General features: G+C 36.1%; 1 protein-coding gene across 2 annotated transcripts; it reads right to left on the bottom strand.

Moving 5' to 3' along the window:
* Positions 1–1,629: 1,629 nt before the first annotated feature.
* On the bottom strand, positions 1,630–20,647 carry LOC141336500 (calcipressin-1-like). Of its 2 annotated transcripts, none has more exons than XM_073842153.1 (4): positions 20,289–20,647; positions 8,184–8,357; positions 6,331–6,490; positions 1,630–3,482 (listed from the first exon to the last, which is right to left on the bottom strand). In XM_073842153.1, exons 1-4 carry the CDS (start codon positions 20,406–20,408, stop codon positions 3,310–3,312), a joined length of 627 nt encoding a protein of 208 aa, XP_073698254.1. In that variant the 5' UTR covers positions 20,409–20,647; the 3' UTR covers positions 1,630–3,309. The 2 variants fall into 2 exon arrangements, with proteins under 2 accessions (XP_073698254.1, XP_073698255.1); XM_073842154.1 differs by lacking the exon at positions 20,289–20,647 and adding an exon at positions 9,424–9,600.
* Positions 20,648–20,685: the final 38 nt, after the last annotated feature.

The raw sequence follows: 20,685 nt of genomic DNA, 5'->3' as shown, positions 1-20,685 counted from the left end.
TTTTTCTGGATGTACTTGTATTATGTAAAGAGTTCCATGCATGACCAGCAGGCGTTGCTATAAAGATCCTCTTGTTGCTGCAGAACTGAAATATGAGCAGGACAAGGTTACATCGATCTGTTAACCTATACCTCATGCCTTCTGGAAAAGAACCTGCTAGAAATGACACTTAATGTAGATGAAACCGTGTTTAACATGCTTGAGGTTTTGAAACCTGGAACCAAAATCAGTTTAGGAAATTCGATTACATTTGGATAAATCTAGAGGATATTTCACCCCAGAACCAGAAGTAGAATATTATACACAATCTTATTTATTAAATATTTTAATTTCTTTAATTATTGAATATTTTACATTATACTTTATACGTTTATACAATATACTCCAACATGATTGACATGCAAACATACATATATAGATCATATATAATCCTACCTGCATTACCACTCAAAAGTTTGGGATCAGTAAGAAATAAAAATACAGAAAAAAAAAAACCATTCTTCTATTTTAACATACATTAAAAATCTAATTTATTTCTGTGAACAAAACTAAATTTTCGGCATCATTACTTCAGTCTTCAGCGTTACATGATTCTTCAGAAATCATTCTAATATACTGATTTATTATCAGTGCTGGAAACAATTTCTTGCTTAATATTTTTAAAAACACTAAATAACGCTTTTTTCAGGATTCTTTGATCAATAAGAATGTAAAAAGAGCAGCATTTATTTAAAATAGAAATCTTTTCTAACAATATACACTATTGTTCAAAGGTTTGGGGTCAGTCAATTTTTATTCTTTCTTTTTTGAAAGAAATTAAACTGATAAAAAGTGACTAAATGCTTATCTTTTTATTCATCAACATCAACAAATCCTAAAAAAGGATCACATGTTCCAAAAAATGTTTGGTATAGCACAACTGTTGCCAACAATGATAATTTTAATAATAATGATTTCTGAAGGATCATGTAAGTAATGGCTGATGAAAATTTAGCTTTGCATCACAAAAATGCATGCATATTTTAAATAGAAACCATTATTTTATATTGTAATAACATTTTGCAGTATTTGCATTTCTCTGTATTGTTTGATAAATTGATGAGCATAAGAGACTTATTCAAAAAACACTGCATGTCTTACTGATCCCAAACTTTTGTGCGGCAGCATACATCTATACTGATTCATTAAAAGTGTCACAATGCAAATCTTTATACATTGTAAAATATTTTTCTTTGTGGTGAAATAACAGGCAGATAAATTATTTGCATTTTCAGGAACACATAAGCACATTTAGAAGAAACTCTAGAAAGTTTAAAGCAACATTGGCTGATGTATTTTGCTGTCCTGACATCATTCAAAAGCAATTTTAATTATGAAGCAGATCATTCTTAAGCTGCTGATCCTGCATTATCAGCCAGAAAATAAGCAATAGCCAACGACAGAGCGACTCTGAACCTCATGTCATTCCGTTCATATCCACATAGCTTAAAGAAATGAGAAATTAAAGTTGGAAAATCTCCTATTTAGAAGATTTTTTTTTTAAATGCAGTGAATTTAGATGAATTTTCAACTCCTGTTTGTCAAAGGTCAAAGATTGGTTCATACAACATGAATAAACACTAGATCCAGTTCTTTGGTCAAGATAGTTTTATTAAAGGTAGGTTAATGCCTCCTCCCTCCATATCCTTGCTACCTAATGAATAAGATTTTTGTTGTTGTCGTTGATAGAAATCCTCAAGCTTTTTCAAGATATTGGCTACATTCAAATACATCAAATATACACAGTATGTTATAGTTGCTCAAAATCACTGGTTGACAGTAGAACGTCTCCTACAGTAATGGAAAAGAGGACAACATCTCCAAAGACAGTAGAGCACAACAGAGCGGTTCATTTAACAAAGTCACAGAGCGCAACAGTGGACGTCTGCCAGAGGAATCACATTCATTTTCCCCAAGCTGATTGATTAGGGTTGTTAAAAGAAAAAAGAAACAATTTTAAAATTGTTCAGATTAATGGCTGAATTCTGCTCTGGATGCACAGAGATTCACCAATTTTAAGCTTTTCTACTTCAAAAATTCACGTTTAATTTAATGCGTTACTTGTTTCTTTGTAACTGTTTGTAACAATTTTGAGTGAAAATTGTATCTACACCAATTTTCTTTGATGTACAGTCAATATATATATTTTTTTTACATGTTACATTACATGTCAAATTATTTATAGTCAATATTTTATTTTCATTTCAATTTATACATACAGCCAATTATTTAACTGTAAAAATGATTTTAAAACAATTTTGAGTACATTAAAAAATTCTAAAATGGCTGTTGAAAATGACTGTTTTATACTTTAAAATTTCACTTTTAATTCACTTATATTTGTAATACAGTAAAAATAGTTTTTTTAATCGAATTCGAGCCAAAATCTGAACCATATTTTTTTATTTAAATTGTATTTAATTTGTTTTATTTACACATACAGTCAACTATTTATGTCACTGTAATCTTCTGAGCACATTTTACAAGAAAATACCAAAATTTCACATTTAATTTTATGTGTGACTTGCAATTTCTTTGTAGGTGTGAAATTTTCTACAACATTTTTCTTCAATGTAATTTTGTTTAGTTTATACATCCAATTATGTCAAATACTTTTTTGCATCAAATCAAATGTTGTGACAGATGAAGAAAAAGAACAGGAACAACACTTGCGTTACCAAGGCAGAAAAAGTCAACATTCACAGTTGCGCTCGATATACAAAGACAAGTACTTCATGTTGTTGTCAGTTTACCACATTATAAGGCTCTATTTTTAAAGTGCATAATACTTGGAGGAGCTCGTGAAGAACTTCAGCAACAATAATGACTTTTCAAAGACTGTACGAGTGCTTAACTGACTAAACGTAGAGACGATACATGATAATGACGATGAGTACATGTTAGTGGCCTCGAACGATACACACTTCAGACACGACGTTCAGTTCGTTTGTGCTAAGCGAAAACCCCTTCGGATATTTCCGTCGCTCTTCTCTCGGATTATTAAAATACACAGTTGTGACGTCAAGCAAATAATGACATTCGTAAAACGAGAGAAACTCTCCCAAGTCCTCAAAGTCCCTGACTCCATCGGAGATGGATGTTAAGAAATGAAACGCGAGATTATGAGGATGGTCGACTCCCTCGCTAACTAGGAAGAGGATTTGGCGCTCGCCGGCCTCCCCGGTGGCGAGGATGACGAACTGCATGACCGCATGCTTCCTAGTTATTCCAGTGTTGGTCGCGAAGATGAAACGGCCCAGAATTACCCGCTCACTGGTTGACGGACGGGACGTAGTCCGGGCGACGGGTCTGGATGATCTTGGGGCGTGTGCGCTTGCTGCCCTCTGCTGTCTCGTCCTCGCCTTCGGAGCTGTCGTCCTCACACACATGTACGATCACACTGGGCGTGTTGGTGGTTCCAGAGTGGAGCTCGTATTGCTCACCTAAAAAAAAAAAACATAAAAACAGATTTTCAAAATTGATAATAATCAGAAATTATTCTTGAGCAGCAAATCAGCATAGTAGAATGATTTCTGAAGGATCATGTGACACTTAAAGGAGTAGTCCACTTTCAGAACAACAATTTACAGATAATTTACTCACCCCCCTGTCATCCAAGATATTTATGTCTTTTTTTCTTCAGTCGTCAAGAATTTTTTTTTTTTTTTTTAGATAAACTTTTCTGGAAATTTCTCCATATAATGCACTTAAATGGTGCCCCGATTTTTGAATCTTCAAAATGCCGTTTAAATGCAGCTTCAAATGGCTGTAAACAATCCCAGCTGACGAAAAAGGGTCTTGTCTACCGAAACGTTCAGCCATTTTCTTAGAAAAATATATTTTTATATACCTTTTAAGCACTGAAACTCGTCCAGCACTAGGGCTTGTAGTGCGCATTTCTGACTTTACGTACTGTGTCCACCGTGCTCTGCATCGCAGCGAATGATTGAAGCAGTCCCATCACCTGACTCGCCGATTGTTTGTAACAGTGGAACAGATGTGGTCCAGTCGTGACAGCACTGAGATTCCTGCTCCGCTGGAAATGGCTGGCATTTTCCACACTTGCACCACCATCTCGTCTCGTTTGAACGCGGTCTTCCCGAGGCTTGTGTCGCCGCCGCGGCTGTCGCAGTTTTCTCTCTCTGACAGAGTTCATCATTTGTGTATTCCGGCTCAAAAAGGTAGGAAACGGTGAAAAACTCCATCTCAAGTGCTCCTCCAGCTTCAAAGTCGTCCGACATCGTTGTACTTTATGTTGTACCTTGTTGCTAAAGAGTATTTGATTGCGCTGCACTTCTCTCTTCTCAAGTTCGCTTTGTAAACACTGGGTCTTTAGTTTCGCATACGTCACGCGTGACCTTTCGACGTGAGTACGTAAACGCGCACTACAAACTCTAGTGCTGGACGAGTTTCAGTGCTTAAAAGGTATATAAAAATATATTTTTCGAAGAAAATGACCGAACGTTTCGGTAGACAAGACCCTTATTCGTCGGCTGGGATCGTTTACAGCCATTTGAAGCTGCATTTAAACTGCATTTAAACGGCATTTTGAAGATTCAAGAATCGGGGCACCATTTAAGTCCATTATATGGAGAAATTTCCAGAAATGTTTATCTCAAAAAACATAATTTCTTGACGACTGAAGAAAAAAAGACATAAACATCTTGGATGACAAGGGGGTGATAAAATTATCTGTAAATTGTTGTTCTGAAAGTGAACTACTCCTTTAAGACTAGAGATTCACCGATATATCGGTTTACCGATATTTAAGCATTTTACCATAATCGGATATCGGTTTTGTAATAGGGATGCACCGAAATGAAAATTCTTGGCCGAAGCCAAAACCAAACAAAATGAAACACTGGGCTGAAGGCCGATTACCGAACACGATTTTTCAGTTTTTGTTTTCCCACCATGAACTTTGCTCATTTTTTCCATCATTGCATCAATTAAATAGCCAAAATGTGCTTTTTACAGTTTTGTCTTGCTTTTCAAAGAAAAAAATCAATTACAAAACAACAATTTAAAAACATTTACACCAGAGTATGTGAACAGAGTGGAGCGGCAACAATTTTCCCTCCGCGCTCTTTGCATTTAATAATAGCTCCGCTCCGGGTTCAACATTTCCCGCTCCCACTCCACTCCTCGCTCACTGATATCAGAAACACTGCTCCGCATCAAAAAAAATTTCAGTATGTTTGAAATATAACAGTCCTGTTCATAAGATATAATAAAATAAAATAACAAGAGAGTTTGGTACACTACTGTGCAAACTTTGTTCCTTCCACATGCAAATCTAATAACATTGTCAGCATTAAAATAGTGTAATTGCTGCTTTTTGCAGTTCAGTTATTTTACCTACGGATCGCTGCATTTCTTAGAGATTTCTGCTCATTCGAAATCGGATACCACTACATTTGTTTTAATGCATTATTGACAGAGCGATTGCGTGTGAATAAGTGTTGTACCTGTCATGCTTTCACCTGAAAATATTCAGTATCTATAAGGAACAAACCAATTCCTTGTGAACTATAATTTACTGCTCATGTCCATTGCTGTCATCATAGCCTTCACATTCTTTCTGATTTGAGTGATCCATCTCTATCAAGCTAGATAAATATGTTTAATATGTGAATTCTTGCTTAATATGCAGTTATATTATGGACAGTTGGCATGAATTGTACTCATGATGGAGCGGTGGTGGAGCGCTCTTGGAGCGAGTGAAAACCACGACGCTCTGACTTTTAAAAAATCCGCTCCTCCCTCCATTCAAAATCACACCGCTCCGCTCACATACTCTGCTTAACACTGACCATTTTTAACATTCTAGTAGACATTATAGCCTACCAAACAAAGCACAATTTAACTTCAAATTAATAAGTTAGTAAAATAAGATTCTTTGGCCATTTTTAAAACTCCCTTCTTGAATCAGGCATGTGTTTTTTAACGTACAAATAAATGCAGCCGTGCTGAGCAGAAAATACTTTTTTTTAAACAGATCCCAGATTTAAACAGATTACAGATCCTAATTTGAACACTGTGTAAATGTTATAATAAATGTATTAATAAAGCTGTTGTAATTATTGTTATTATTATTTTTGTCTCACTTTGTTATTTTATTTTACAGAACAACAGTAAAGTGCTGTTTCATCCTTGCTTGATAAAAAATATTTATTTCCCTAAAGAAATCTTACTGGCCATATATACAGCATATGTTGATATATATAGTTCAGCACTCAAAAAGCTTTTAGTCTCAAGGTATACTACGGAAATGAGGTAAATAGGTTATACCTGGTCCTAGTTTAGACACAGCACGCAGCAGGTCGTAGTTGATGACGGGAGTAGCATCCTGCGACTGCGCCCAGCCTACAGGGGGCGACGCTGGAGGAGAGATAAGGAACTGCTTCTCTGGTTTTGGAGGCTCAAGATGAGGACTGCCGATATGTACTGACTGTATGGGAATGGAAATGGAAACAAATCGTTTGCATTTATATTTCAGATGCTTTTATCCAAAGTGACTCGCACTGCATTCAAGAAGTACATTTTTACCAGTTCATGCATTCTTGAGAATCAAATCCAAAAATGAGGGTGAACATTTATTCACCCTCAGTAAATCCAAGATGTAAATGAGTTTGTTTCTTCATCAGATGTGGAAAGAATTTAGCATTCCATCACTTGCTCACCAACGGGTCCTCTTCAGTGAATGGGTGCCGTCAGAATGAGAGACCAAACAGCTGATAAAAACATCACAATAATCCACAAGTAATCCACACCCCTCCAGTCCATCAGTTAACATCTTGAGAAACCAAAAGCTGCATGTTGTAAGAAATTAAGATGTTTAAAAACATCATTAAGACGTCTATAATCCATAATAACGTTTCCTCCAGTAAAAAAAAAAAAAAAATCAATTTTCTGTTGTTTCTCACATTAAAATCCAGCCTTATATTTGTTTAGAGCTAAAGCTGTTTGGCTGGTAAACGCTGCTTGATCTGTGCAGATTTCTCTCCTGATTCAGACCAGACCACTTTTTCACTGGAGGAAGCGTTAATAAAAAATTTTTATTGTTGCAATATGAATATTAAAATTAACATGACAGACTGCTAATTTTCAACATTTTTTTTTAAAGATGATTGAAAGGAGGAACAATCAAAGCAAGTATTGACTTCACTCAGTGTTTTTTTTTTTACTTTATAAACATAAATAAACATTGGTTCTGCATATCGGTTACTGGGCACATAAAAATGCAAATAATCAGTATCGGTTCTAAAAAAAAAAAATCAATATAGGTCGATTACTACTTTAAAAAAATCCAGCTTTGATCAGAGTAAACAATTACATTTTAACAGATAATCACATACAAAACATCTTAAAAAATTTTTAGTAGTAATAATATTTGACAATTTTTACTATTTTTGATCAAATAAATGCAGCAATGTTGAGCAAAAAAGACTTATTTTAAAAATTAATTATTCCAAACATTTGATCCACGGAGTAAATGTCTGTATTTTTGATTGCATCCTTGCTTGATAATTTTTTTTTTTTTTTTTTTTTTTTTTTTAAAGAAATCTTACTAGCTGTATATACAGCATATGTTGCTGATATATAAATAGTTCAGCACTCAAAAAGGTGCTCTCACATCAAAAACCAGCCTTATATTTGTTTAGAGCTGTTTTCGGCACTTGATCTGTGCAGATTTCTCTCCTGATTCAAACCAGACCACTTTTTCACTAGAGGAAATGTTATTTTGGATTATAGACTCGTATTTTAGTTAAAAACGTAATGATGCATTTGTTTCAGCTTTGTCTTCTCAAGATGTTAACTGATGGACTCGAGTGATGTTTTTATCAGCTGTTTGGACTCTCATTCTGACGGCACCCATTCACTGCAAAGGATCCATTACTGAGCAAATGATGCAATGCTACATTTTTAAACTCTGATGACAAAATCTAATCTATATCCTGAATGGCATGAAGGCAGATTCATTTTTCATTCAATTTTCATTTTTGGTTGAACCATTCCTTGAAGATGTAAGACCATGAATCTTTGTTGATTTATTTAATAAAATGCTCTCATCACTAATCAAAAAGCTAGTCTTTAAAGCACGTTGGAGTACCGTGTAACACTTCTTTGCGAGGGTTATTTACCTGAGCGAAATACAGGCGCATCTCCTTTCCATTGAAGTCGCTCTTATGGAGCTTGACTCGGGCCTCGGCTGCCGCCAACGCATCGGTGAAGTTGATGCGAACCCGTCTGAAGCTTTTGAAGAACTGGAATGACGTGCCTGGATCAAACGCACGGAACAAAGCCTCGAACTGCTCCTGATGATGCAAAAAGAGGAAAACCATGTCAAATAACTGGACGGAGATCAAATCAGACGATCACACTTGCACTTGATGGAGAAATATAGAAAAAAGCACAATTCCCACCATAGAAAAACATATTACAAGTGGGTTGCAAACATCATGAAAGGAAAATAAACAACCTACAGGTTTCAATCATGAAATTGAGTGGAACGAAAATCATTTGTAAAACCATTCTTGTGTAGATTGAACTGAATGTGGTTTAATGAATTAACAGAAAATCCTGCTGGGACTGCTGTAGCATGCAATAAATTCAATATTTATCAAGACAGCAACATTTTTGTCATCTCACTAAATACTGGATTTCTCACTAGTTACAGCAGTTTGTGGGTTTTTCTTCTAACTTCTGCATTAATTTGATCAAAAATATAGTAAAGTTGTGAAATATTATTATTAAATTTTTAAACAGCTGTTTGCTATGTAAATCTATGCTGAAAAAAGAAAAAAAATTGTGATCAAAGCTGGATTTTCAGCATCATTACGACAGTGTCAATCAATCAAACGATTCTTTAGTAATCATTCTAAAATGCTGATTTGCTGCTCAAGAAACATTTCTGATTATTATCATTGTTGAAAACAGCTGTGCTGTACAATATTTTTGTGAAAACTGTGATGCATTTATTTTTCAGGATTCCCAGATGAATATAAAGTTGAAAAGAGCCAAATTTATTTGAGATAAAAATCTTTTGGAACACTATAGAAGTCTTTACAGTCATAAATCATGCTAACCATAAACTCAAAAACACAAATCAGCTGAATAAAACACGTAAACAAAGCATTCTGTTTCAAGCTTCAAGCCTCTAATCCTTTTCTTGAAGATAGTCTCTATAGCAAACAGGCTGGAAAAGTAAGAACTGAAGATCAGCAGACCAACAAGACCAGATTAGTTTAATGAAAGAAGCCAAGTCTATAAGCAACACCAAATGTAAAAACAAAAAACGATGCACCAGAATATCACCAGCACCTGAAAGAGAAATGCATCCGAATGACAATAAACATTGACTCTGACAACGATCAGTCTTACCCGAATGAGTTGCCGACTGAATATCTCATGGTCCACCGTTGTGGCCACCAGGCAGAAGTTATTGCACTTTGTGGTCTTAAGATGCATAATTTAGCTTTCGAAGAATGAGAGACTGCGCAAATTACATGCGATTCCTCCAAGGCACGTGCAAGCAGAAGTTTTTAGCGTGCGATCAGCAGTGCAGCGAGGTCACTGGTTTATCTGCTGCTGCTTATAGTAGAGCTGATAGTGTTGAGCACCGCCTCCCTCTTCCTAACCTTCAGTCCCTCCCTTCACTTCTCTCTCTCTCTGTCTGACTGACTGTCTCTCACTCTTCATTGCTGACTAATCCTAATGAGGAACTGGAAACTCATGACATCATTCAGCTGTGGGCCGCGGTCCAACATCCTCATCACTGCCTTCAGCATGTTTCCACAAGGCCTTGGCAATCCTATTGTCTCTCACTTTTCCATATGTAATTGAAACACTTTCTAATCAGTAATTATGATTATGTGACAAGGTGACATTACTAACGCACAAAGCGTCCCCTGTTTTTGAAGCAGGAACTGCACCTGATACCAAAAGTATTTCACAATAATCTGACTACTAAAGCAAGGATTCCAATGCCGTTTGTAACTTTCACAGGAAAACACTGTTAAAATGCAGGTAATTGTCTACCCTTCTTAAGTAAGCTTGCCATGCATTGTTAAAAAATGTTAATGGTTTAACATCACATTATAAGTACAATAAGGTGTCGTTTGTTAACACTAGTTAGTTAATGTATTAACTAACAGGAATAAACAATGAGCAATACATTTATTTCACTATTTACTAATCTTTGTTAATGTTAGCTAATTAAAAAATAGTCGTTCACAGTTGTTCATGTTAGTTCACAGTGCATTACTAATGTTAACAAAACACTTGTGGTTTTAATAATGCATTAGTGAATGCTGAAATTAACAATAACCTAGATTAATAAATGCTGTAGGAGTATTGTTCATTCTTAGTTCCTTATCGAAACTTATTGTAAAGTGTTACCGTAATTCTTACTGTTAATGCTGTAAAATGTATCATTTTTGCAAGTGTATAATAATAATTTACAGTAAAAGATTCCCAAAAATGGTTAAAACTAAAGTTAATTGGTTAACTTTAAGTGACTTTACTATACACAATGGAAAAAATATAAATAGTTTAACACTGCATGCAATTTTACTGTAAAATACCGTCAAATTTATGCTTTTGTTTTATTAACAGTGGAAAAACAGTAAAAGGACATTTAACATTGGGTTTAACATTGTATTGTGTCATTTTACTGTAAAATAATGCATGTTTGTGGGTCTTGCAAGTGAATTGTAAGTGAATTTACAGTAAAAAAAACTGTAAAAGGACATTTAAAAAAATAGTATAAACATGGTTAAAATGGTTAAAACCCTGGTAACTTGTTAATTGGTTAACTAAGTAACTATCATGTATGGCAAAAAAAAAAAACTGTAAATAGTTTAACATTGTATTATATGTAATTTTACTGTAAATTAATGGAAATTCATGGGTTTTGCAAGTTAATTACAATTGTCAAAGGATATTCCCAGTAATTGGTAAAAACGTGTTAATTCGTAAAATCATAAAAATAACCTAACATTACATGCAATTGTACTTGTAAAATACTGTCAAATTTATAGTTTTTCCAAGTGAATTACCATTTAAAATAGTAACAAACAGTAAAAGAACATTTACAAAAATTGGTAAAAAATTAAAATAAATTAAACTAAAGTTAACTATAGGTAACCTTACCATCTATGGGGAAAATCAGTAATAAATAATGTCAAATTTAAGATTTTGCACCTGATTTACCATATAATTTACACAGTAAATGGACATTTCCAGAAATCCTGACGTGAAATATTACATATTATTATTTTATATTTATATTATTTAAATACTTCTGCTATTTTTTTCTTATCAATAATATACATTAGAGTGATTTGCATTACATTTTCTGTTATTAAGGTGCTGTATATTTCTGTATTTGGTGTTATGTGTTATCCTGAATCCATTGTAAGCTGGTCATCAGTATTTTGGTAGTAGACTGGTATATTATCATTATTAACATTGCATACGTTTTCACCAGTTAAAATCGTTCTGATCAATTTGGCAATAATTAATTCTGTGAACTGGTTTATTAAATTGAACTGACTCAAATCAGACATCACTATAGCTTGTAAACAAGCTTTATTTTATGCAATTTTTAAGGCTTTATATATTTTTAGGACTACTAAATGTAACATTTCTGTGACTTTTCCAGGTCTGTACAACACTTTTTTTAAATTCCCTCCTATTTCTGTGTTTTCTCTTACCGTGGGAACCATATACATCAAGCGGCAACAAAAAACAAGCTGACTGTTTGAGCTCACTATTGTTTGTGTGTGTGAATGTGTTGATGGTAAAGACTGCATGGTTAGATAGTAACCTGTCAGTCTTGTTTAAAGATTACACCGATCAGCAGTTTGTGTGTTCGCTGCGAAAGGACGGCGCATCTCTGACTCAATGGAAAAATGGAAATATGAAACCGAAATAAGGTGATGGAAAAAATGCAAAGGGAAGCAGACAGTAGATGGGTGTTATGCAAAGAGCAGTGGAGGTGAGACAGCGGATAGTTGTACTGATATGTGAGCGGTGGTACACATAAGCCCTCAAATGATATTTATATCCAGCTGCAAAGAAGACAGTGATGATGGAACATATGAGCCATTTACATATTATCTACAGTAGATCCATTAAAGTAAACTGACATTTAAGCTACTTCAAATGGCAGGGCTTTAAATAACACAACATTACAGCAGTAGCAAATTGGTGCAAATGTATTACAGCATACTCTGATTATAATGCTTCTACAAGACTTATTCTTTTGTGTTTGTCTTTAATTAACACTTTTTTTGTATTTATTATAACATATTTATATTTTATTTAAACTGTACAGCAACCACCCAGAATAACCACTTAAAACACTCTAGGAACTGCATAGCAACACCCTAGCAACCACTCAAAACACCCAAGTAACTGCTTGGCAATACCCTAGCAACAACACAGAATACTACAGTAACATCCATTCAAAACACCCTAGCAACCACCCAAAACTTAGAACAGCATAGTAACCACTTAGAACAACCTAGCTACTGCCTAGCAATCACCGCTCAGCAACCACAAAGTAACACCTTATCAAACTCCTAGCTACCAAGTAACTACATTGCAACACCATAGCAACCACTCAAAACACTCTAGCTATAAAGTGGCTAGAGTGATTGCTATGGTGTTGCAATGTAGCAACTGCCTAGCAACCACCCAGAACAGCCCAGCAACCATATTACAACATTTATAGCAAACTACTGGCAACCAAGTAACTGCATAGCAACAACCTAGCAACTATGTAGCAACACTCTATCAACCATAGCAAACATCCCAGAAACTGCACAAAACAACACCCTACCTCCTAAAAACCACCCAGAGCAACTTAGCAACAGAATTAAACCATCTAGCGCACCTACCTAGTAAGCACCCACATATCCTAGTAGCCACATAACAATATTCTAGCAACCACAGAAAATACCCTAGCAACCACCCACCTTAGCAACCGGATAGCAACCATCCTGAGCGATCCTGCAGCTACCTAGTAACAATCACCCAGAACATCATAGCAAGCACACAGCAACCTTCTAGAAACTATTCAGAACACCCTAGTAACGGCATAGCAACACCCTAGCAACACTCTATCATCCAACCAGCAAACACACAAAACTGTATAGCAACACCCTAGATTCCAAAGTAATCTAAAAACTGTCCAGTAACAACCACCCTAAACACTCTAGCAAGCACATAGCAACGTCCTAGCAACCACATCTAAGTAACCACATAGCAACACCCAAGCTACCATATAAAATACCCTAGCAACCACATAGAAACACTATCAACAGTCTACCAAACACACCAGCAACTAAGAGCAACAACTCAGATTTAACCAACTGCATAGCAACCATCCATAGCAATCTAACAACTGTCTAGTAACAACCATCCTAAACACTCTAGAAACCACCCAGAACACCCAAGTAACTGCATAGCAACACCCAAGCAACCATATAAAATATCTTAGCAACCACATAGCAACAGTCTATCAACATGCAGCAAACACCTAAAACACCTCAGCAACTGTATAGCAACACTCTAGAAACCACCTTAGAAACCATCTTAAGCAACTGCCTAGAAACCACGCAAAACAACCAAGTAATCACAAAGAATACCCTAGCAACATCCTACGACCCAGATCACATAGCAACACCCTTCTAACTCTTACCCAGAACACCTTAGCAACCAAATGGCAACACCCTAGCAAACATCCAATAAAAATGCATAGCAATATCCTAGCAACCACCCAGAATACCCTAGCAATGACATAGACACACCCCACCAATTTGTCTTGACAAGCTTTTTATTTAATACTTCCTTTACACAGTAAAGAAGGCATAGAAGTGCTTTTAGGATAGAAGTGACATTTAGGTGGCTTTAGACAGACTGTTTATTATTATTAGACATAAAAAATGTATTCTTTGCTTCTAGGAGCTGATGTGGCTCAAAGCAGCCTTCATTCAGTCCAGCTTTGCATACACTTAATTTTGAGCAGGCACAGAGCAGCCTTAGCCCAGCTGTGTAAAGATGCATAGATAATGCGTGTAATGTGTGAGTTAGGGGTGGGCGGTACACCGGTGTCATAGTCATCACCGGTGTGAGATAGCGCCACGACATGGATTTTCTAATACCGTCAATACCGGTATATTTAAAACATTACATTTTCTTCAAACGTTCAGTTGTGGTCTGAATACCTGTCCTTATACTATATATCTTGTTGTAAATAAAAAAGTAAAACATATTCGTATCAGCTTTGCAGGTGGTAGGTAAAAGGGGAGTGGCCATTAAACGGCTGGTGAAACATCGTGAAGAAAGGTCGGCCCTGTAGCCTATACCAGGGGCGGAGTGGCAATCGGGACGACCGGTGTTGTGCCTTTTTTCGACCCCTGCCAAATTATGACCCCCTCTCGTTGAAAGCGCTACATGATTGCCTAATCCTAACCCCACCCCTAATCCTAACCCCTCCCCCACACCTAACCCTAAACCTACCAATACTAGGGGGGTAGTAATCTGGCGGGGGTCAGAATTGGGCACAACACCGGGACTTTTCCCGGTCGGCCGGCCAAAGGATTTACACAGCGGATCACAAATTGAGCAGGCGCGAGGCGAACGCGACCGGCCTGTTTACGTTTACTTTCGATTTTGTAAAGGGAGCAGCACATCTTATAATAGATATTTGTCAGTGAGTACAAGATTGCAACAAATCCTCCAGTCTATTTTTGTCATCTCTCTTTACTTTCGACCCGTGATCGTTCAAATCTAAAGGTCATTGTACACTGAGTCCGATTTTCGTATGTTTTTTTTTTTTAGTTTTCTCATATTCGCCATCCTTATCAAAATGCTTATTATGGATGTGAAAATGCAGAACATCAAACATGATCCAAATTTTTTTATGACGGATGAAAGTTTCAGAGGCAGTGTGTAAACTCGATTAACATAACCTGTATTTTTTTTAACGTGCAAAAATGTCGGATGAAAATTTCGTACTCACGTGTGCAAAGACATTAACTCCAGCAGCTCATGTTGGATGCAGGGTTGCCAAGTCCGCTTTTTTTCCCACAGAATTGGTCTACTTTTAAACTGTTGCCATGGGTTGATTTCCCCCAGTTATTTAAAGGTTTTAAATATTGCAGAAATTAAATTTAAAAAAATAATTTTTGTTTTGTTGTACACTGTTAAGTAAGATCTTTAGGTTTTTTGCAAAATAAATATGTTGAGAATGCATAATACTCTCCCATGTCTCTTTTTGATAAGGATACCTACCATATACTTATTATATTATGAAAAGATTAACTTTATTCACATACTAAATGGACAGGACAGGCTACTTCTCCGAAAATGTACCAAAAAAAGTAATACCGTGATATTATACCGGCACCGTTCAAAAGATGAAAAATACCGTGATATTAATTTTAGGTCATATCGCCCACCCCTAGTGTGAGTCATTCATAATGTATAACGTCCATTATCCTGCATTTACTGTACTAAAGGCATAAATAGACTGTGTATACTGTAGATACATGCTGAAGTATTTCATATCATCTGCCCTGCAGCTCACACAGCCATAGTATGAGACACCATCTGTGCATTAGCTCTAACCTCACATCAAACACAAACATACAGTTACCTGCTATGAAAGGCCACAGAGACAACACAGAACCATGAGGTTTTTAGGGTGCTGAGCTGGAGGAACAGACGCAGAGCACCCATGCATACGGGACAGAGTCAATCCCAGAACAAAAGCAGAGTCAGCCATAATGCAGAACAGCTTAAACATTTCCTCATACTAGATGGTGCAGGTAAAGTATTCACATTTCCACTGTGTTTTGCTGGATCTTTAATAATGATTAAAATGAGGATTTGGCTGAGAGTCGTCAAACATCAACCAGGCTGAAATTTCCACTAAAGACACAGAAACAGGTGAAACTTTACCTTTCCAAACAAGCTGGTGGAATAAAGTGACCTGAAATGTTTAATAACTAACCATAAAACATAGCATTCAAAAGTCAGCCAGATTTCTTACTAAATGAATGCTGTTCTTTTGAACTTTCTATTCATCTGGGAATCCTGAAAAACAAAATGTATCACTTTTCCACCAAAATATCGGGCAGCATAATTGTTTTTAACATTGATAATAATCAGAAATGTTTCTTGAGTGGCAAATCAGCATTAGAATGATTTCTGAAGGATCATGCGACACTAAAGACTGGAGTAATGATGCCGAAATTTCAGCTTTAATCACAGGAATAAATTACATTTTAACATATATTCACACAGAAAACAGCTATTTTAATGTGTAATAATATTTCAGAATTTTACTGTATTTTTAAATCCAATTAATGCAGCCTTGGTGAGTGGAAGAGATTACTTAAAAACATTTTTAAAAAATGTACACTCATTCGTAGTGTAGGTTACTCAGTCATTGTTCTCTAAACAAAGGATAGTTCACCCAAAGTCTCTTCTTATAGTTTTTCTTCTGCAAAACAAAAGAACTACGTAAAATGTGGCAACGCAATGCTCACTTTATTTAATTTGAGAGTGAATACAGGCTTAAACTGTATACTGTTAAGAAATAAAAAGTGCTTGTCACTTCAGAAGACTTACGGATTAATTTCACGCTATCTTTACGTCCTTCTTTTGTGCTCTGCTGAATACAGAAAGCCATAAGAGTTTGTAAAGATGTGCCAATTTTCATTTCTGAATCATCTATCCTTTAAGGGAGGGCCCACAGAATAGAAAATGACCATTCAGCATGTCTTACATAGACAGGGAAAAAAATCACAACCTGGTTTCTTTTAATCAATTCATGACATTTAAATGAATCACAATTTAGTCACTCGACTTCATAGACAAACCAATTCATTTTTAAACGGTTTCAGACATACTTAATGATGCTAAAATTAAAAGCATCACAGACATATCATAATCTCTCCATATAAAGACCTCACCTTTACATCAGATTTGTGCAGTGCCCCGTCTTATGGAAAAGCACAGCTTGTTTATTTATAATTTAGTAAGCCCGACAGACACCTGGCCTTCTTAGCTAACACATTTTCCATTATTTTTATGGGATAGTTTCAAATTCCACACTTAATCCAAGTTCCTGCTAAAAATAGACCTCTTTGGAAATGGCGATATTACATAATAAGCCTGATTTTAAACAATACCGGGATGAAAGTCATGCAAAACTCATGTTTCATAAGTGGCTTCAACAGATAAATATGGGCTAGGACAGCGACCGGCCTTTGACCTCAGTGGAAAACGCAAAGCAACAACTGCTCTTCTTTTCTGTGAGAGCAGCTGAGGTCAAGGATATTTCTAGGAGTTTGGTTTCTCACCGAACGTCCTTTTGTAACAGTAAAGCAGGTGTGGAGCTAAAATAAGCCACGGCTTTGTGGAAGCTTCAAACAACCTCACCAAAGAGAGACCCCAACGGGTCATAGTCATATTATTAGAATGGAAAATGAGAGAGAAGATGGAAAATGATCCGTGTTGGGTTAACGAATCACAGCAATAGAAGCACCAACTGAGATGTTGAGTCGAGCATCACAATTACTACTGCTCAAACTTAATATTAAACTTCAATGGAGAATCATTTGTGCTATGGTGACACCTCAGGTTTCTTCTCATTGGGAAAAAGTGTGCTTTTAATTTTCTAATGAAACAGGTTAGATCAAAGAGAAATTCAGCATTACATCACTTGCTCTGCAGTAAATGGGTGCCGTCAAAATGAGAGTCCAAACAGCTGATAAAAATGTCACAATAATCCAAAAGTAATTAACATCATCAATTAAAGGATTAGTTCTCTTCCAGAACAAAAATGTACAGATAATTTACTCACCCTCTTGTCATCTAAGCTGTACATGTCTTTCTTTCTTCAGTCGTAAAGAAATTATGTTTTTTGAGGAAAACATCACAGGAATTTTCTCCATATAGTGGACTTCTATGGTGTCCGTTAGTTTGAACTTCCAAAATGCATCTTAAATGCAGTTTCAAAGGGGTCTAAATGATCCCAACCGAAGAAGAAGGGTCTTATCTAGTGAAACGATTGGTTATTTTCTAAAAAAAAAAAAAAAGTACAATTTCTATCCTTTTTAACCTCAAATGCTCATCTTGTCTAGCTCTGCGTTGCGCATGCGTACTCTGTGTACTCCGGTTAAACAAAATTAGGGTATGTCGAAAAACTCCCATCATTTTCTCATCAAGGTCAAGCGGCCTTTACAAAAAAAAAATAAAACAGCGATGTAGGACGATTTTGAAATTGGAGGAGAAAATGAGACAGGAGTCTTGAAACGGAGTGCGCATACGCATCGCAGAGCAGAAGACACGCATTTGTGGTTAAAAAGTGTGCGTATATATATATATATATATATATATATATATATATATTTTTATTTTTTTTTTTTTTTAAGAAAATGACTGATCGTTTCACTAGATAAGACCCTTATCCCTCAGCTTGAGATCGTTTAGAGCTCTTTAAAGAAGTAGTTCACTTTCAAAACTAAAATTTACAGATAATGTAGTCACCCCCTTGTCATCCAAGATGTTCATGTTTTTCTTTCTTCAGTCGTAAGGAAATTATGTTTTTCAGGAAAACATTTCATGATTTCTCTCCATATAATGGACTTCTATGGTGCCCCCGAGTTTGAACTTCCAAAATGCAGTTTAAATGCAGCTTTAAAGGGCTCTAAATGATCCCAGCCGAGTAAGAAGGGTCTTATCTAGCGAAACGAACGGTTATTTTCTAAAAACATTTGCAATTTATATACTTTTTAATCTCTAGTACACACAGAGCTAGACAAGACGAGCATTTGAGGTTAAAAAGTATATAAATTGTAATTCTTTTTAGAAAATAACCCATCGTTTTGCTCAGCTGTGAACATTAGAAGCTGCATTTTGGAAGTTCAACCTCGGGGGCACCATAGAAGTCGATTATATGGAGAGAAATCCTGAAATGTTTTCCTCAAAAACATAATTTCCTTACAACTGAAGAAAGAAAGACATAAACATCTTGGATGACAAGGGGTGAGTACGTTACCTGTAATTTTTTTGTTCTGAAAGTAAACTACTCCTTTAAACCTGCATTGCAACTGCAATTTTAACTTTCAATTTATTGAGCACCATTGAAGTGCACTATATGGAGAAAAATATGAATTTCTTTATAAATTATCAGTAAATTATCAGTACATTTTTATTCTGAAAGTGGAGTAATCCTTTGAACTTCAATGGATAATCATTTGTTACTGGCATAAATTTAACCTCAGGTCTCCTTTTTTTTGGAGAAACAGTGTGCTGTTAGTTATCCAATAAAACAGGTGAAGGTGGGTCAAGAGAAATTTAACATTACACCGGTGCCGTCAGAATGAGAGTCTGAACAGCTGATAAAAATGTCACAATAATCCACACCACTCCAGTCCATCAATTAACATCTTGAGAAGCCAAAAGCTTCATGTTTGTAAGAAAAAGATCCATCATTAATATGTTTTGTAACATCAAACCATTGCTTCTGTCTAAAAGATGAGTCCATAATCCATAATAATGCTTCTTTCAGTGAAAAATCAAATCCAGCCACATATTTGTTTAGAGCTGTTTTGGTTTGTAAACATTCCTTGATCTGTGCAGATTTCTCTCCTGATTCAGACCAGACCACTTTTTCACTGAAAGAAGCAAATTTATAGATTGTGAACTTTAAAAGCATCTTAATTTTGTATTTGTTTCTTATAAGCATGACACTTTTATCTTCTCAAAATGTTATTTGATGGACTGGAGTGGTGTGGATTACTTATTATTGTGATGTTTTTATCAGCTGTTTGGACTCTCATTCTGACGGCACCTATTCACTGGTGAGCAAGTGATATAATGCTACATTTCTCCAAATCTGATGAAGAAACCAACTCATTTACATCTTGCAACATGGCACTTTTTGGTGCATTTACATTGTATTACTGTTGAGCATATGCAACTACCATTTGTCATGGTACAGTGTTCAGAAAATATGGCAGTACCATGTCCAAAAAAACAAGCATGTAAAAAAAAAAAATGCCTTTACCATAGTATATGTCTAAACACATGGTAATACCATTACACATATAAACAAAAACAGCACTTTCTGTTTGTGCTTGTCCTACATGGCTTCCGCAAGATCGAGTCTCGCTATTGCGGTAAAGCGGGTAATAATCGGGGTAAAATCAGAGCGAGTGCACGCCTACCTTTAACTGCAGCTCATTAAAAACCTCTTCGGGCACTTTACACGCGATGAGCGCGTTGGGCTGGTCGTTGAGCTGGACTTCAGAAGTCGCCGCCCCTCTGCCGCTCTCTGACTGCTGCATGGCAACAGATGTAACCGTTCGGTGCCTTTGATCTCAACTGCGGTGCCTTTGATCTCAACGTTTCAGCGCTCAGCTCATGGCGTCATGCTCGGCTTGCTACTTTCTGCAAAAGCAGCGTCTCCAAACCCTCGAGCTGACACACGCTTACTGTTCATGCGATGCTAGCGCACATGAAAGGTGCTGCATAGTGTTACTAGTAAACCCGTGATGTATTCCTGAAAAGAAAATGACGTCTACACTTGCGACAGACTGCACTGGGGGCCGAAACAGCTGATAT

The sequence above is a fragment of the Garra rufa genome, chromosome 6 (assembly GCF_049309525.1).
Source record: "Garra rufa chromosome 6, GarRuf1.0, whole genome shotgun sequence".
Taxonomy (NCBI): Eukaryota; Metazoa; Chordata; class Actinopteri; order Cypriniformes; family Cyprinidae; genus Garra; species Garra rufa.
Note: the sequence above shows the minus strand (reverse complement) of the source record. Positions and strands in the feature narration are given on the sequence as shown.

What these genes read in the sequence shown, in the direction of transcription:
- LOC141336500 (XM_073842153.1), bottom strand. Translation starts at nt 20,408, where the DNA reads ATGCAGCAGTCAGAGAGCGGCAGAGGGGCGGCGACTTCTGAAGTCCAG. An exon ending in TGCGCCTGTATTTCGCTCAG is followed by an intron (nt 6,491 to 8,183) that starts GTAAATAACCCT and finishes ATTCCCATACAG; the next exon opens with TCAGTACATATCGGCAGTCC. An exon ending in TGTGTCTAAACTAGGACCAG is followed by an intron (nt 3,483 to 6,330) that starts GTATAACCTATT and finishes TTTTTTTTTTAG; the next exon opens with GTGAGCAATACGAGCTCCAC.